General features: G+C 59.5%; 1 protein-coding gene across 1 annotated transcript; it reads left to right on the forward strand.

The window, feature by feature from the left end:
• Window positions 1–7,224: 7,224 nt before the first annotated feature.
• On the forward strand, window positions 7,225–12,555 carry LOC134169083 (START domain-containing protein 10-like). The gene is made up of 6 exons (XM_062629320.1): window positions 7,225–7,578; window positions 10,552–10,699; window positions 10,802–10,905; window positions 11,004–11,121; window positions 11,321–11,373; window positions 11,656–12,555. The coding sequence occupies exons 1-6, from the start codon at window positions 7,414–7,416 to the stop codon at window positions 11,866–11,868; spliced, it is 801 nt and encodes a 266-aa protein (XP_062485304.1). The 5' UTR covers window positions 7,225–7,413; the 3' UTR covers window positions 11,869–12,555.
• The last annotated feature ends 1,838 nt before the right edge of the window (window positions 12,556–14,393 follow it).

Genomic DNA, 14,393 nt, shown 5'->3' on the forward strand with positions numbered 1-14,393 from the left:
AGTTGGGAAAAGGGAATAGGAAAAGGGAATCATAGCAACCTTTGCTATGGCTGGACCAGCCATCCCCGAAACGTGGCCATGGCTGAATAGGGCTCTCCCAACAGCCCTGGGTGCAGCAGCACCCCGAGGATCCCAGTACAGCCCACGTCTCCCTGCCTCAGTGCCACCACCACCACTGTACCACAGTGCTGGGTCCCATGGGGCTCAGTCACCCCATAGGGTCTGCTTTTGGGGTCCCATGGAGGGGCTGTGCTGGCATCATGTTGGGAGACGGCCCTTTCCTCTCCTCTGGACGTGCACCCATGCGTGCGGTGCTAATGAAGTCTGCAAAGGTCAGAGCTCGGGTGGCAGGAGGTGGCTCTGTAAATGCTATTTTCTAGCTCAGTGCCCTGTAACTCTCCCTGACACTTGAGCTTAAATAAAACAAACGGTGCATTTTAATCTCCCCTGCACGGCTCCTGCCCCCCCCGGCACACTGCCAGCCCCGGGGTGCAGCACAGGGTGCCTGGGGAGCACCCAAGGGTCTCTCTCCAGTGCTGCTGTCCCAGTGCCATGTGTTCACATGCGGAGGAATATGCACGTGTGTGCAGCTCTGTGCTCCAAAGTGCAGTGTGTGAGTGCACATACGAGTGTGTCATCATGTGTCTTGTGTATGTAATATATTCGTGTGCTCATAGAACCCCAGACTGGTTTGTGTTGGAAGGGACTTTAAAGGTCATCCAGTTCCAACCCCTGCCACAGGCAGGGACCCCTTCCACTAGAGCAGCTTGCTCCAAGCCCCTGTGTCCAACCTGGCCTTGAACACTGCCAGGGATGGGGCAGCCACAGCTTCTCTGGGCACCCTGTGCCAGCGCCTCAGCACCCTCACAGGGAAGAGCTTCTGCCTAAGAGCTCATCTCAGTCTCCCCTCTGGCAGGTTAAAGCCATTCCCCTTGGCCTGTCCCTGCAGGCCCTTGTCCAAAGCCCCTCTCCAGGTTTCCTGTGGCCCCTTTAGGCACTGGAAGGCTGCTATATCTGTCTATATGCATGTCTCCATGTGTGTGCATGAGCGTAGGCACACCCCTGTGTATGTGCCCATGTCTAGAACTGTGTAATCTGCACAAGCACACACGGATGGATGTCTGTGTGTCTAACACAGCGCGTGTTCACGCACACTGCATCTCCACACCCAACCACACACATGCGGCACCACCTCCTCACAACAGGGTAGCAGGGTTCGGTGCTGCGATCCCAGGGAAGCTTTCCCTAAGGCCGGGTGCGGGAGCAGCACAAACCCGTGCCACGGATAAGTTCCTGCCACCAGGTTTTCTCTTGCTGTTAATTTTGTGATTAGCCTCTGTCTGATGCTCCCGCAGCAGCGCTCCGAGGAGCTTATCCAAAGGCGCCGTAATCTTTGGAAGCAGCGAGCAGGGGGCAGGGACACCATTCCCATTCAGCTCCCAGCAGACAGAGGCGTGTGTCGGGAGGTAATAACTCCTCAGGGGCTGACAAGCAGCCGGGAGGGCTGTTGAAATCCTTTCTGTGGATGAGCCGTGAGGATTCTCCCGCTATCCCCTAAAGCCTGCGTGTCACCTAGTCCAATAAAAGGCATTATCGGGAAGGTGGCATTTTGTTCCTGCATATCTCAGGCCTCCAGCCCAGCCCTGGCTTTGCATGAGAACAGGAGGCTTAGGGCATGGAGGGCGATGGGTGCTGCTTGGGGACTGGGGGCTGCAACCCGCTTTCTGTGCCCCCCCAGCAGAGGAGAGGCTGGAGAACGTGGTTGTGCCTGCTCTTCATCCTGCTGGAGCACCTCCATCCTTCTCTGGTCTGCAGCCACGAGCCCTGTGCCCATGGTCTAGGGTGAGATGTCCCTGCCCATGGCAGGGGGTTGCAACTGGATGATCTTAAGGTCCTTTCCAACCCAAACCATTCCGTGATTCTATGATTCTATGATCTCCTGCCCTGGGGACAGCAGCTGCACCCAGCAGTGACCACACTGGATCTCAGCACATCCATCTGCTCTCCCATCTGCCTTCAAGGAGATGCAAGGCGGAGAGCTGGGGAGTTTGGGGGGTTCAGAGCAGCTGGATCCACCCAGCATCTTTGGTGTGCAAATGCCTCAGCCCCATCCTGGTCCATCCCTCAGCCAGGGGTGATATTGGGCCACCCCCGGAGGATCCTGCCAGCCATGGCACCAGATAACTACAGCCTCAAGTCCAGGAAGAGTGTCCACACGGATGGGGAAAGCATCTGGAATGGGGTTAAAGGCTGTGTTGGGGGTACCATGCCACACAGAGAGCAATGGACCTCATGATACAGGAGGTCATCCTGCGGTGGCCCTGGCTGTCCTATGTCCCTGGATCCTGTCTCATCCATTTTAGAGCAGTCTGATGAGGAACTGCTGCCCAGGGCAGTGCTGGAGTCACTGTCCCTGGAAGTGCTCACACACCATGTAGACAAGGCCCTCAGTGCCATGGGTTAGTGGTGGCCTTGGCAGTGCTTGGAGAGCTTGGACTTGATGATCTTAAAGGTCTTTTCAACCTATTTGATTCTATGATCCTGGGCCCCAGGGAAGTTGCCAGCCTGTGGCATTACCCACTGCAGGGATAGGGCATGCACTGGGACATGATGCCCACTTGGTGCCCATGCATGGAGGGGACACCACCCCTAACCCCAAGCAAGCAGGGGGCTTCCTTGCTGCCCCCCATGCTGGTACAGCCCCAGGTTAGTGCTGAGCTTGGATACAGCACAGCACAGGGGGGTCACCCATGCCTGCTCCAACCGGCTAATTTACTATGCCGCTGCGCACCGCACTAGCCAATAACTCTGAAACGATGTGAAGATTTGCAGCCAAACCCTTTCATAAAGAGATTTAGGAGGGTGACAAAGATAATTAAACATCTTTCCCCAAGTATTGACTTGCAGCTGAAGGGGAGGGGGGGGGAATAACTACATTTTTCACAGTCCTTTTAAATCATGCTGAAACCTGGCTTGGGCACCGTGAGAACAAGCCCTGGACCGGCAGCTGTGGGGTACCACAGCCCTGTGTGCCACGCTAGGAGAAGGGTGGTAGAGCAGAGATGGGGTTTGGGCAGTAGGGGCTGGCACAGGGTCCCTGGGTGGCTACAGGCAGTGTGGGAAGGGAGGGATGCTCCAGGGTACACAAGGCAGGGGGAACACAAGGCTGGCTGCCACCAGAGCAGAAGGACTTAGCTCAAATGAGCAGTATGGGGCAGTGGGAGAGCTGTAAAGGGGGAATGCGGGGCCATGGTGCAGCGATGGTGGCAAGAGGGAAGTGGGAAGCAGGATGCATCCCAACAAGGCTTGAAGTGGGAATGGGGTGTTTGAGAGGCCTTTGAGGAGCGTCAAGATGCACACGAAGGCAGCTGCAGTGGGCACGTGTGTCTGCACACGTACAGAGCACATCTGCACCACCCCGTGTGTGTGGAAGGGATGGGATCCAGAGAGACCTGGACAGGCTGCAGAGGTGGGACCGTGCGAACCTCATGGAGTTCAACAAGGCCAAGTGAAAGGTCCTGCACATGGGTCGGGGCAATCCCAGGCACAGAGGCTGAGGGAGGCTGAATGGAGCAGGCCTGAGGAGAAGGACTTGGGGATGCTGGTCAGAACCCCCCCGTGCTCTGGGCTGCACCCCCAGAGCGTGAGCAGCAGTCGAGGGAGGGGATCCTGCCCCTCTACTGGGGAGAACTGGATGAGCTGTAAGGTCCCTTCCAACCCAAAGCACTCTGTGCTTCTCTGGCCCAGGTCAGAATCAGCCCCAGCCATCACCTCCACCTCCGTGGACGAGCTGGTGGCAGTAGCGCGGAGGTGGGGACAGGTCACCCCTGCGCTGTCCCCGCCGCGGGCACGGCCCCGCTCCGCTCCCTGCTCCCCGGCTCGTCCCTTTCCCCGGCCTCTCCCTGCCGTGTCCCCGCCGCTGCGGTCCGTGGAGCGCTGGTGACACCCAGCGGGCGAGCGCCAGGCTGCACAGGGCGGCGCAGCCCGGGCCGGTCCCTGCTCGCCGTGCCCTGTCCTGGGGGTGTCACCCGTGCGGGGACCTTGTCCTCCCCAGGGAGCCGCAGGGGGGGTTTAACTGGCGGGGTCCCCGCAGCCCCGGGGATCTGGGGTGGTTCCTGAGGTCCTGGGACTCCTGGATCACACTTGGCATCAAGGGGTCATGGAATCCCAGCCTGGTTTGTGTTGGAAGGGACCTTAAAGCTCACCCAGCTCCAACCCCTGACACGGGCAGGGACACCTTCCACTAGAGCAGCTTGCTCCAAGCCCCTGTGTCCAACCTGGCCTTGAACACTGCCAGGGATGGGGCAGCCACAGCTTCTCTGGGCACCCTGTGCCAGCGCCTCAGCACCCTCACAGGGAACAGCTTCTGCCTAAGAGCTCATCTCAGTCTCCCCTCTGGCAGGTTAAAGCCATTCCCCTTGGCCTGTCCCCGCAGGCCAGGAAACTCTCAGCCCATCTCAGCTTTTCCTCCTACCTCTCTTCTTCATTCCCCAGCAGATAAACCCAAGTACCTGAGGAGAGCACCATGGTTCGCACAAAGCCAAAGCAGAACCGTTTTCTGTGGGAAAAGCATTTTCCATTTCAATTTTGAAGTTGATTCTTGAAGGAGCAGGAGCAGGAGCAGTCACTGCAGAGGAGACTGGATGCTCTTCTCCAGCTCTGGAGAGGCTGGACGCTCATCCTGCTGAGGCATCCAAACTCATTAAGGGAGCCCTGAACACCCACATCAGAGCCCTGCAAACCCCCCTCCCAGCATGGAAACCCCACATCCTGCCACTGGGGTCTGCAAAGACACTTGCAGAGTTTAGGAATTTGACCTGGAGAATGAAAGGAGGAGGAGGAAGGGACCAGAAAGTCCTTGTTCAGCAGCACTTCCTCCATGGAGGATGGGGCGCATGGGGCTGTGGTACCTGGAGACACACTATAAAACTGCTCCTGGATAGCTGTTGCCTGGCTGGAAACTCAAGGCAGGACGTTTGATGGTCAATGCTCATGAATAGAAGTTAAAAATGAGTGACAGAGACAAGGTCACGTTAACCTGTGTCTTTACACTTGCTCCAGTCACCTTCCCTCTCCCTTGGGATGTGCAGGTTCCCATCAGCATCACTCAGACCCAGACTTTGGGTCCAAAAGAGCCAAGGACAGGGGTAAAGGGGGCTGCCATGAGCCCTGAGTGATTGCAAGGCCAAGTGGGTGATGGGAACCCATCAGCTCAGCTGGTGGTTTGCAGATGACATGATGGTGACCAGCAACCTCTCGGGTGGCTGCACTGTTTTCCAGCTTGGACACTGACCAGGGAGTGCTGCAGAAGAGAAGAAAGCACCTTCAATTCCACCAGCCTGTCCAAGCAGGGAGAGAAAAGTTCCATCTGTCAGGTGCAGAGAGAAATGGGGCCAGGCAGGGCTGGTTCATGCTTCAGTGGTGCTGGGAAAGCAGTGTGCTCCTTCCTATGCAGCCCAGCAAAGCTGCTCCATCCCCAGGACTGCAGTGTCCTTCCTCCTTTCACCCCACGGAGCCTTGGAGCTACAAAGCCCCCAGGCTTGGGTTCTACCTTGCCCCACACATCCATGCATGGACTCTCCAGGCTGTGTCTGTCTCACAGGGGCTAGAGTGACTGTACATGCAATGGACACACAGGCATGCAGATGCTCACACACTCTCCCGTGCGTGCACCCCATGGGACACTACAGCAATGGTGTTGAACAGCTCTGGACCATAAATCCTTCCAGCCTCATTTGCTCCCTGCTCCACAGCCCCAAGGCCACCCCAAGGTCTTTCCTCTGCACTATCCCCAGCTCAGGATCCGCTGCTCCCTGCCCACTGCGGCAGCTCTTCAGCCAAGTGTGGCACCTGGCAGCTCTGCCTCACTGGTGGTGACCATGGCACCCAGAACAGGCCAAAGTGGGAAACAGCCCCAGGATGAGCCAGTGTGCATGGAGGAGCTGCTCAGCCACCGTGCTGCAACATGGAGAGCTGCAGGCAACCTCCCTCCCAGGCAAGGTTCTGTGAGTGCTGCAGCTTCCTCCGTGCTCTCCCTTTTTGCCTGTGCCTTGATGCCCATCTGGCAGCTAGTCCCAAGTGGGGTACCCCAGGGTGAGTGCTGGGGCCACGCTCCATATCATCATCAGAGGGCTGGATAAGAGATGCACCTTTGCCTTGCAGGTGAGGTTAATCTGGGAGGAATGGGTGCACAGCAAATGCAGAGCCTCAGCCCAGGTGGACCCCAAGAGGCTCCAAAGTTGGATCAACACAAACCAGGACCCAGGGTCCTGGCCAAGAGGCTGAAAGAAAGGGGGCAAGCTGTGTCCTGAGTGACATGAGGAGGAGTGGGGGCAGCAGCCTGAGAGAATGGCCAGTTCAGGGAGAGGTGGAGGAGCTGAAGAGGGACCAGCAAATTGCTGCTGGCAGGGCTGGAGCTACAAGAGGGGTGGGTTGGAATCTACCAGCATGCAGCTACCCGGAGATGGAGACATCTCTTTTTGTAGGGAGTAACAAAGGACAACGGGCAAAATGAGGTGGAACGAAGCACAATGGGCACTAATTGCAGCTTCAGGTAGGACAAGCAGGAATTACTCTTTTTTTATTCCTGGGGAGGTGGTGCATGTGGGGCAAGTCCATATTTCAAGACACAGCTGGTTAAAGCCATGGGTCACCTTACCCTGTGCTGGTGGTGTTTCTGCTCCAAGGAGCAGGGTGGGCTAAAGACCCCAGGAGTCCCTTCCTGCCAGCATCACCAGCATCCTGCTGAGCCCAGTGAGGGGCAACCTCCCCACCTGCAAACACTGCCAGGAGCCCACACATAGACCCAGGGCACCTTGAGCACCAGGGTGCTGCGCACCGGACCGCGGCCTCATCCCAGACAGGCCAGGCCCCCCCCCCAGCCCGCATCCTGCTGATGCTGCTGCCCATTGCTTCCGCCGCGCCGCTGGAGGCCCGGCTGCTGCTCCAGGCAGGTGATCAGCTGATCCCATCGGCGAGCTGGTGCTGCAAAGTCAGGCACGGAGATTGCAGCGTGCAGCGAGGGGACTGCGGGGCTGGGGGGCTCGGGGGGCCTGGGGCAGCTGTGCCCTGAAAGCCGAGTCACCTGCGCGCTGCTGCCTGCTGAATAATAGAGGAGCTGAGAGCCCGCGGGGAGAAATGTGATCCCGGGAGCCAGCCGGAGGAGACACCCGAGCTCCCGGCAGCTGCGATAGCAACTGCAGGCGCTGAGCCTTCCTCTGCCTCTGCCCTCCCTGGGTGCCTGAGCGGCCCCGGTGCCCACCGCAGGGGCACGGGCGCAGGGCTCGGAGGATGATGTGAGCTGCAAGCAGGCACCCAGAGCTCAAGGGCAGAGCTGGGTTTCCCCGGGAGGTGAGGCAGAAGGAGCCTGCCTGCAGCCAAGTACCCGCATCCTGGGTCCGGCAGCGCAGCCCCATGTCCAGAGGAGGGGAGATGGTTTATATCCCGGATGACTCCGACTTCAGCTCCTTCAGGGATCAGTGCGAGAGCCTGGAGGGCTGGCACTGTCGGTATAACAAGGCTGGCGTGACCGTGTGGAGTCAGGGCCAGGAGGAAAGCTGCACTGTGCAGAAAATCAAGGTAAGCAAATGCCTGCAGCTGCGGGACTGCAGCCCTTCCTTACCCCAGCTGCACCCGACGGTCCTTGAGGTGCTGGCCCACCCTGAGGGTGCGCAGGGCCCTGGTCCAGCCTGCCTGGGGGTGTTTCTGCCCAGGGCTCTCACTGCCTGCCCTGTGGCTTTAGCCTCTCGACCTGCTGGGGTGCCGCTGCAGCATCCTGCCATGCACGCGTGTGGGCTCACATTGCGGCTGCCCTTGATCCAGACACAGGAGGGAAGGCCCCAGGATCGATTACGTTATAGAGATGGCCTTGCTGGGAGCCCCCGGGCATGAGACAGGCTGGTGCGATGCCTCCCTGGTGCCTCTCCCCCAGCCACGCCATCCTGCAGCACATCCCTGCCATCCCGCACTGGAGGAGCATCTTGAGTTTAAGAGCCCCCATGTGCGGTCTCAGGATGTTTGTTGTTTGCCACGGCCTGGATCGTAGAATCACAGAATAGTTTGGGTTAGAAGGGACCTTCAAAGGTCATCCAGTCCAACCCCCCTGCAGTGAGCAGGGACACCTTCCCCCAGATCAGGTTGCCCAGAACCACATCCAGCCTGGCCTAGAATGTCTCCAGGGATGGTGCATCCACCACCTCTGGGCAGCCTGTGCCAGTGTTTTACCATCCTCATTGTGAAGAATTCCTTCTTCACCTCCAAAATGGATCTGGGATGAGGTTCAACCATCCCTCAGGTTGTTATACCTAGCTGGTCCTCTATATGGCACCAGTGACACTGGCAGGTGACCCTGAGTACATCAGGAGTGGTTACAGGATGCTGGGGGCAAGGGAGCCCAATTACAGCGTAAGCCCTGGGTGGGAGCATCCTGTGGGTCAGTGCAGCTATGACTCCATGGCTGGTGTCATGGGCAGGGCTTTGGCTTTCCTGAGGACAGAGGCACAGGGCTGCTGGGCAAGAATGGTATCTGCCCAAGCAAGTAGGACAGGAGCATCTTACCTATGGGACAGACAACTTGATAAGGGGAGCTGTCAACTAGGAGTGTCAGGGAAGGGTTGCTATGGCCTGAAGGGCATGGGGAGGTGGTGATGGGTGTTTGGGGTACAGAACACCAGAGGAGCCTCTTGCACTGCTCTCCTGGACACAGAGTAACCGGCAGCCCACCTCGAGTGCCTGCAGCTGGGCAGACACAAGGTGGAGCTGGGTACACGATGGCTGTGGTGCTGCCATGGATGGAGGCCCTTCAGGGCAAGGTGAGGAGGAGCAGCACTCCTTACAGAGGTGTAGCTGCAATGCGCTGCCTTGCTGCTGAGAGCCAAGGAAGAGCTTTTGGGCTAAGATCCGGGAGCACTTAGGCCAGTTGGGCATGAACAAGTGCACAGGACCAGGCAGGATGCACCAGGGGGTGCTGAGGGCTCTGGTCAATGTCTCTTTGAAAAGTCCTGGTGACTGCAGGAGGTCCCTGATAGCTGGGAAGAGGCAAATGTCACATTCACCTTGCAGAAGGGCAAGAAGGATGCCCCAGGGCACTATGCACTGCTGTGTCACCTCCATCCCTGGGAAGGTGGTGGAGAAATTCCTCCTGGAAGCCATGTCCTTAAGGGCAAGAGCAGTGGTAACAGCAGCAGGAACCTGCCAAGGGGAAATCATGGTAGACCAGCCTGATTGCCTCCTGCAATGAGAGGACTGGCTGGCTGGGTATGGGGAGAAAGGTGAAAGCCCTGCACTTTGACTTCAGTAAAACCTTTGGCAGGGTCTCCTGTAGTCTCCTCATCACCACGCTGGTGAGTCTGGACACAAGTGGATGATGAGGAGGGTGGAAAACCAGCTCAGCACCTGGCTCACAGGATGGGGGTCAGCAGTGCAGGCTCTGGATGGTGGCCAGTTGCTGGATCCCACCCTGTTACTGGGATGATGGGAGTGCCCTATCAGCACATCTGCAGTGTGCGCAGCCCTGAAGTGTGGAGAGTGATGTGTTGGAGACAAAGCTGCTCCTGGATGGGCTGGCAGAAACCTTGTGGGGTCCAGCCAGGTTCAAACACGCAGAGCCCAGCAGAGGGGACACAGTTATACCCAGCTTTGCCACCACCGAGTCCCATAGACTGAGAACCCCAGACAGGTTGGTGGGGGGGTCTGAGCACCATCACCCTGCTTCATTGCAAGGATGTGGCTTTTCTGGAGGGGGCCTGGGCATGGTGCAGGGGTTTGGGACCCTTCCCAAAACATGGGATGGAGGATGCCACCCAGGAGCTGAGCTGCACAGGCTGGGGCCTGGGGTTCAGAGCATGGGTCTGGATGCTCCCACACTCTCATTCCTGGTACCCCGGGGGCTGCAGCACATCTCCAAGCCTGTCCTGGGCACAAGTCCAGCACATGGGGCAGGAGCTGCCACCGGGGCCATCAGGGAACGCTTGCCTGAGATTGATGGGCCCTGCCACGCTCAGAGGGGCATCTCCAGTTACACGCCAGTGCTGAGCACCTCATCAAAGATGCAAGGCCTCTAACGAGGAGCAGATGACATCTCCCTCCTGCCGGCACCGAGCGGAGCGGGGCAGCCAGCTCATCAATAATGCACTCGCTGCCGGGTAGGGCAGCTCCATGGCTCCGGTTACAGCCGGGGCCCCAGCAACCCCCCTGGGCTGGACCCCTCACCAAAACCACCCTGCCAGGGCAGGAGCATCCCTGTGCTTGAATAGGTTTGGGTTTGGGGTACCCGGGGAGCCAAGCCTGGACCACCACGCAGCTCTATTTGAGGGTCCTTCTGCCCCTGGATACCCTCTGGCTACTATGGCCTATCCTGAAGCTGGGGCATGCCCTGCACCATGTGTGTGCAGAGCATCCTCCGTGGCACGCGTGTACATGGGTTTATAACAGCACAGGGACATGCCACCGCGCACAGGAGCAGCCTGAAGCCCTCCTCCGCAGGCAGGCAGGCACTGCTCCATGCTCTGTGGTGGGGGCTGCCTCCCTGCCCCACTGCCTGTCACCCCCCAGACTCGCATCTCCTGCAAGGACGTCCCTGCTGAGACACTCTATGATGTGCTGCACGACACCGACTACCGCAAGAAATGGGACTCGAATATGATCGAGACCTACGACATCGGGCGCCTGACCGTGAACGCTGACGTGGGATACTACTCCTGTGAGCAGCCCCTGGGGACCCCCTCCCTCACCCCACAGCACTGTGAGTGGCTGTGGGGCCACGAGGGGCACTGGGTTGGGATGTAACGGGGTCTATCCGCAGGGAAGTGCCCGAGCCCACTGAAGAACAGGGATTTCGTCACCCTGCGCTCCTGGCTGCCCCTGGGCAATGACTACATGATCATCAACTACAGCGTCAAGCACCCGGTGAGCCCGGGCACGGCACTGGTGCCAGCAGGCGCAGGCACAGGCAGGGCTGGGCAGCTGCTGGGGCAGGCTCTGAGGTGCATGGGGTCTCTCTGCAGAAATACCCCCCCCGGAAGGACTTTGTGAGAGCCGTGTCCCTGCAGACAGGGTACCTCATCAAGGCGAACGGCACCGGTGCCTGCGTCCTCTATTATCTCACCCAGGTGGACCCTCGTGGTGAGTGCCAGTGTGCCCCAATGTGCCCCCAGAGCTCACCCGCTGTGGTTCTCCATCACCACAGGGGAGTGGGGACAACCCAGGGAAGAAGGGGGTCCCTCCCAGGGCACAGCCATCAGTGCTGGGGGGTGCTGAGTCTGGCACAGGGCACTGTGCAGGACCCAGACTGCCTGAGTGATGGGGCTTTGGGCTCTTGCAGGGTCGCTGCCAAAGTGGGTGGTGAACCGCGTCTCCCAGTTTGTGGCACCAAAGGTAAGCAGGGTGCATGGCTGGTGGTGGGATGCAGGGGCATCAGGGGTGAGCTGTCACAAAGTGACCCCTAGGTAAGGGCAGGATGGGTGCCGGTGCCCCAGGGCTTGCAGGATGGGTGCTGGGTGACCTAGGACTCATAGGTCTGTGTGGCCCAAGCCACCAGCAGGCCCCCATCCCCTCCAAGCCCCCCCAAAGGCCAAGCAGTGGGGGAGCCGTGCCCGCAGAGCAGGGTGGCTCCATCCCCCCTGGGCACTGTGACAGCCGGTCCCACTCTGCCCACAGGCGATGAAGAAGATCTACAAGGCCGGGCTGAAGTACCCGGAGTGGAAGCGCAAGCACGACCCTGGGTACAAGCCCTGGGTGTACCCGGAGCAGAACACACTGCCCAGCGTCAGCCTGGCCGAGCTCTCGCTGCAGCACGCGGACTCGCTGGAGAACATCGACGAGACCGGGCTGCCCGAGGATCACCTGAGCACCAGTGACCACGAGGCCTGAGCCCTCACCTCATGGGGGGACACCCTCATGACTGAGGCTTGGCAGCCAGGGGGGGAACGGGTGGGAATTTGGCCCCCTGCACCCCAATAGTCATGTCTGCTCTCCAACTCCTTCATCATAGACTCCCCTAGCAGTGCAGCGAGGTACTGTCACATGGGAAATGATGTCCCCATGCAGGACATAGAGCTGGAAGTGGGATTGGGTGCCCCAAGGAGAGGTTGGGCAGAGAGAGGGGGGAACCCTTTATGGGGGGGTGTAGGAGCTTTCCTGGTACCAGGATATCCCTCTGCCAGTTTAAGACCTTCTAAGGGTGTCCCCCAAAGGTCCAGAAGTAGGGAGAACTATGAGGGTCCTGCCCAGGCTTTCCAGTAGCACAGGGCTTGCACTGAGTCTCTCTGGCCTGTGCTCCAGCTCTGACAGCCCCACCGTCAGGCTCGACCTGCTCCAGCCCACCAGGTCCCCCCAGTTTTAGCGTGAACCCCCATCTCAGGGAGCGCACCCAGGTCCTGTCTTGGGCATGAGGCTCACCCCTGGGCCTGGCTCTAGCCCAGCTCGGGGGACCCCTTCCCTAGAGGTGTGGGGGGGGCTTGTCCTGGCAGTGGGGTCTTGGCAGCCTCTGTCCCCACTCTCTCGGTGTTTGCCATTGCTGTGGTTTCTGGCACAACAATAAAGGGGTTGCTGTGTGCACGAGAGAGCTTCGGGCTGGCACAGGATGGTGCTGGCACCAAGCCTAAGCCCCCATGCTGCAAGGCTGCCTGCGGCTGCAGGGCTCCTGCCCCAAATGGGTTGAAGCCTGATCTGTGCAAGGCCAAGGCAAATGGGGTCATCACTGCTGATGGTGCTGGGAGGTTCAGCTCCAGAGCTGTCCCAGCAAGGTAAAGACCAGGGGCAGGGACATGGCCAGGATGTGGCAGACACCCTCAACCTACGCAGTGATGGGGGTGACCCCATCAGCCATCCTGTGGCTCTGTGGATGGCAGCATCCATAGAGCCACTGTGTCTTTTGGGGCCCCTCTGACCGACTCAGCTTCACATCCTTGGTCACCCCAACGTCTGTGATCCCACCCCGAGCTGTAGGGCTGCTGCCCTGTGCTTGTTTCCCCCACACCTTGTGCTTCTCCTCCCCAGTTCATCCAGACCCCCACCCCAGCATCCCTGGCAAGGATGCTCACTGCCCCCCTTTAGCCACCCCATAAGGTCACATATGTCCCGCATATGTGCTGCTCCAGGGGGACATCACCCACACGTGCTGGGGCAGGGAGAGGAGGTCCGTTGAGGCAGCCGCTCCCACGGCTTGCAGCTGGGCTGGGGATGCGCAGCCCTCACAGCACAGTCCCTCCCTGCTCTGTGCTGCTCCTCCCGTATCAGCAGAGGGAGGGCGCTCACATCGGAAAGGATTTTGACACATTCCAGCCCCAGACTGCCCCAGTAACACTTTCTGGTAGAGCTGGGCAGGGAACCATGGCCACAGCAATGGGCAGAAACACCCCTGCCTGCTGCCATAACAGAGCACATCCCCCTGGCACCCCGAACCCGCAGGGTGCTGGGGTGAGGAGCACCCCACGCAGCCTTAGTGCTGCACAAGCAGCCTTCTCTCTCCTCACTCCCCAGAGGTTCCTCAGCAGCAGCCAGGCTGCAGTTCCCTTCAGCCAGCCAGAGGCAGGCGTGAGGAGCTGCTGCCTGAGTTCCTGCTCGCACCAGTCCCAGGGGAGGCTGTGCCAGGGGCTGACACCCAGCCCACCATGATGCTCAAGACATCCAGGTCGGCAGCGACATTGAGTGCATGTAGAGGGCAAGGGCTACTGGGGTGGCAGGGTCACTGGTCCACATCCAGGATTGGCCCCCAGCATCACTCTGGCTGGGGAGAAGAGTGAAACCTGCAGCACTGGCCAGTGGGGCTGCCTCAAACCCTGGGGGTCCTGGACCCCCAGAGTGGTGATTTCCTATAAGTGCCACTGCGGTGTTTCCTGTGGCATGAAGAGGAAGGCAGCAGTGTGCTGGTATCCTGGAGTGCCTGAGGGAGGGATAGGCAGGGAAGATGTGGGGGACTGGAGCCCCCCCCACCGGTGCCCTCATGGGTGGTCCACAGCCCAGTGGGACACAGGCAGAGACACAAGGGCTACAGCCCCATCTGGACAGCTTTTCCTGCTGGCCCCAGGCAGAGGCGAGTCATTCCAGAGATTGGAAAGGAAACGGGAAGCTGCTGCTGGACAAGAGATTAGCCCGGAGGTGGTGATGTCACCGGCACTGGATGGAGAGGAGTCAGGGGGAGCATGGCATGGGCCCCCCGTCCTGCCTGCACACAACTGTGCAACCCACTCCAGTGCCCCCAGTGTCAAACACACCCTGGCTGGGGGACGATGAGACTGCATCCCCGGAATCATAGAATGGTTTGGGTTGGAAGGGACCTTAAAGCTTATCCAGCTCCAACCCCTGCCACGGGCAGGGACCCCTTCCACTAGAGCAGCTTGCTCCAAGCCCCTGTGTCCAACCTGGCCTTGAACACTGCCAGGGATGGGGCAGCC

The sequence above is a fragment of the Pezoporus occidentalis genome, unplaced genomic scaffold, assembly GCF_034315485.1.
Source record: "Pezoporus occidentalis ecotype Australia unplaced genomic scaffold, CSIRO_AGI_Poc_V1 ctg33, whole genome shotgun sequence".
Taxonomy (NCBI): Eukaryota; Metazoa; Chordata; class Aves; order Psittaciformes; family Psittacidae; genus Pezoporus; species Pezoporus occidentalis.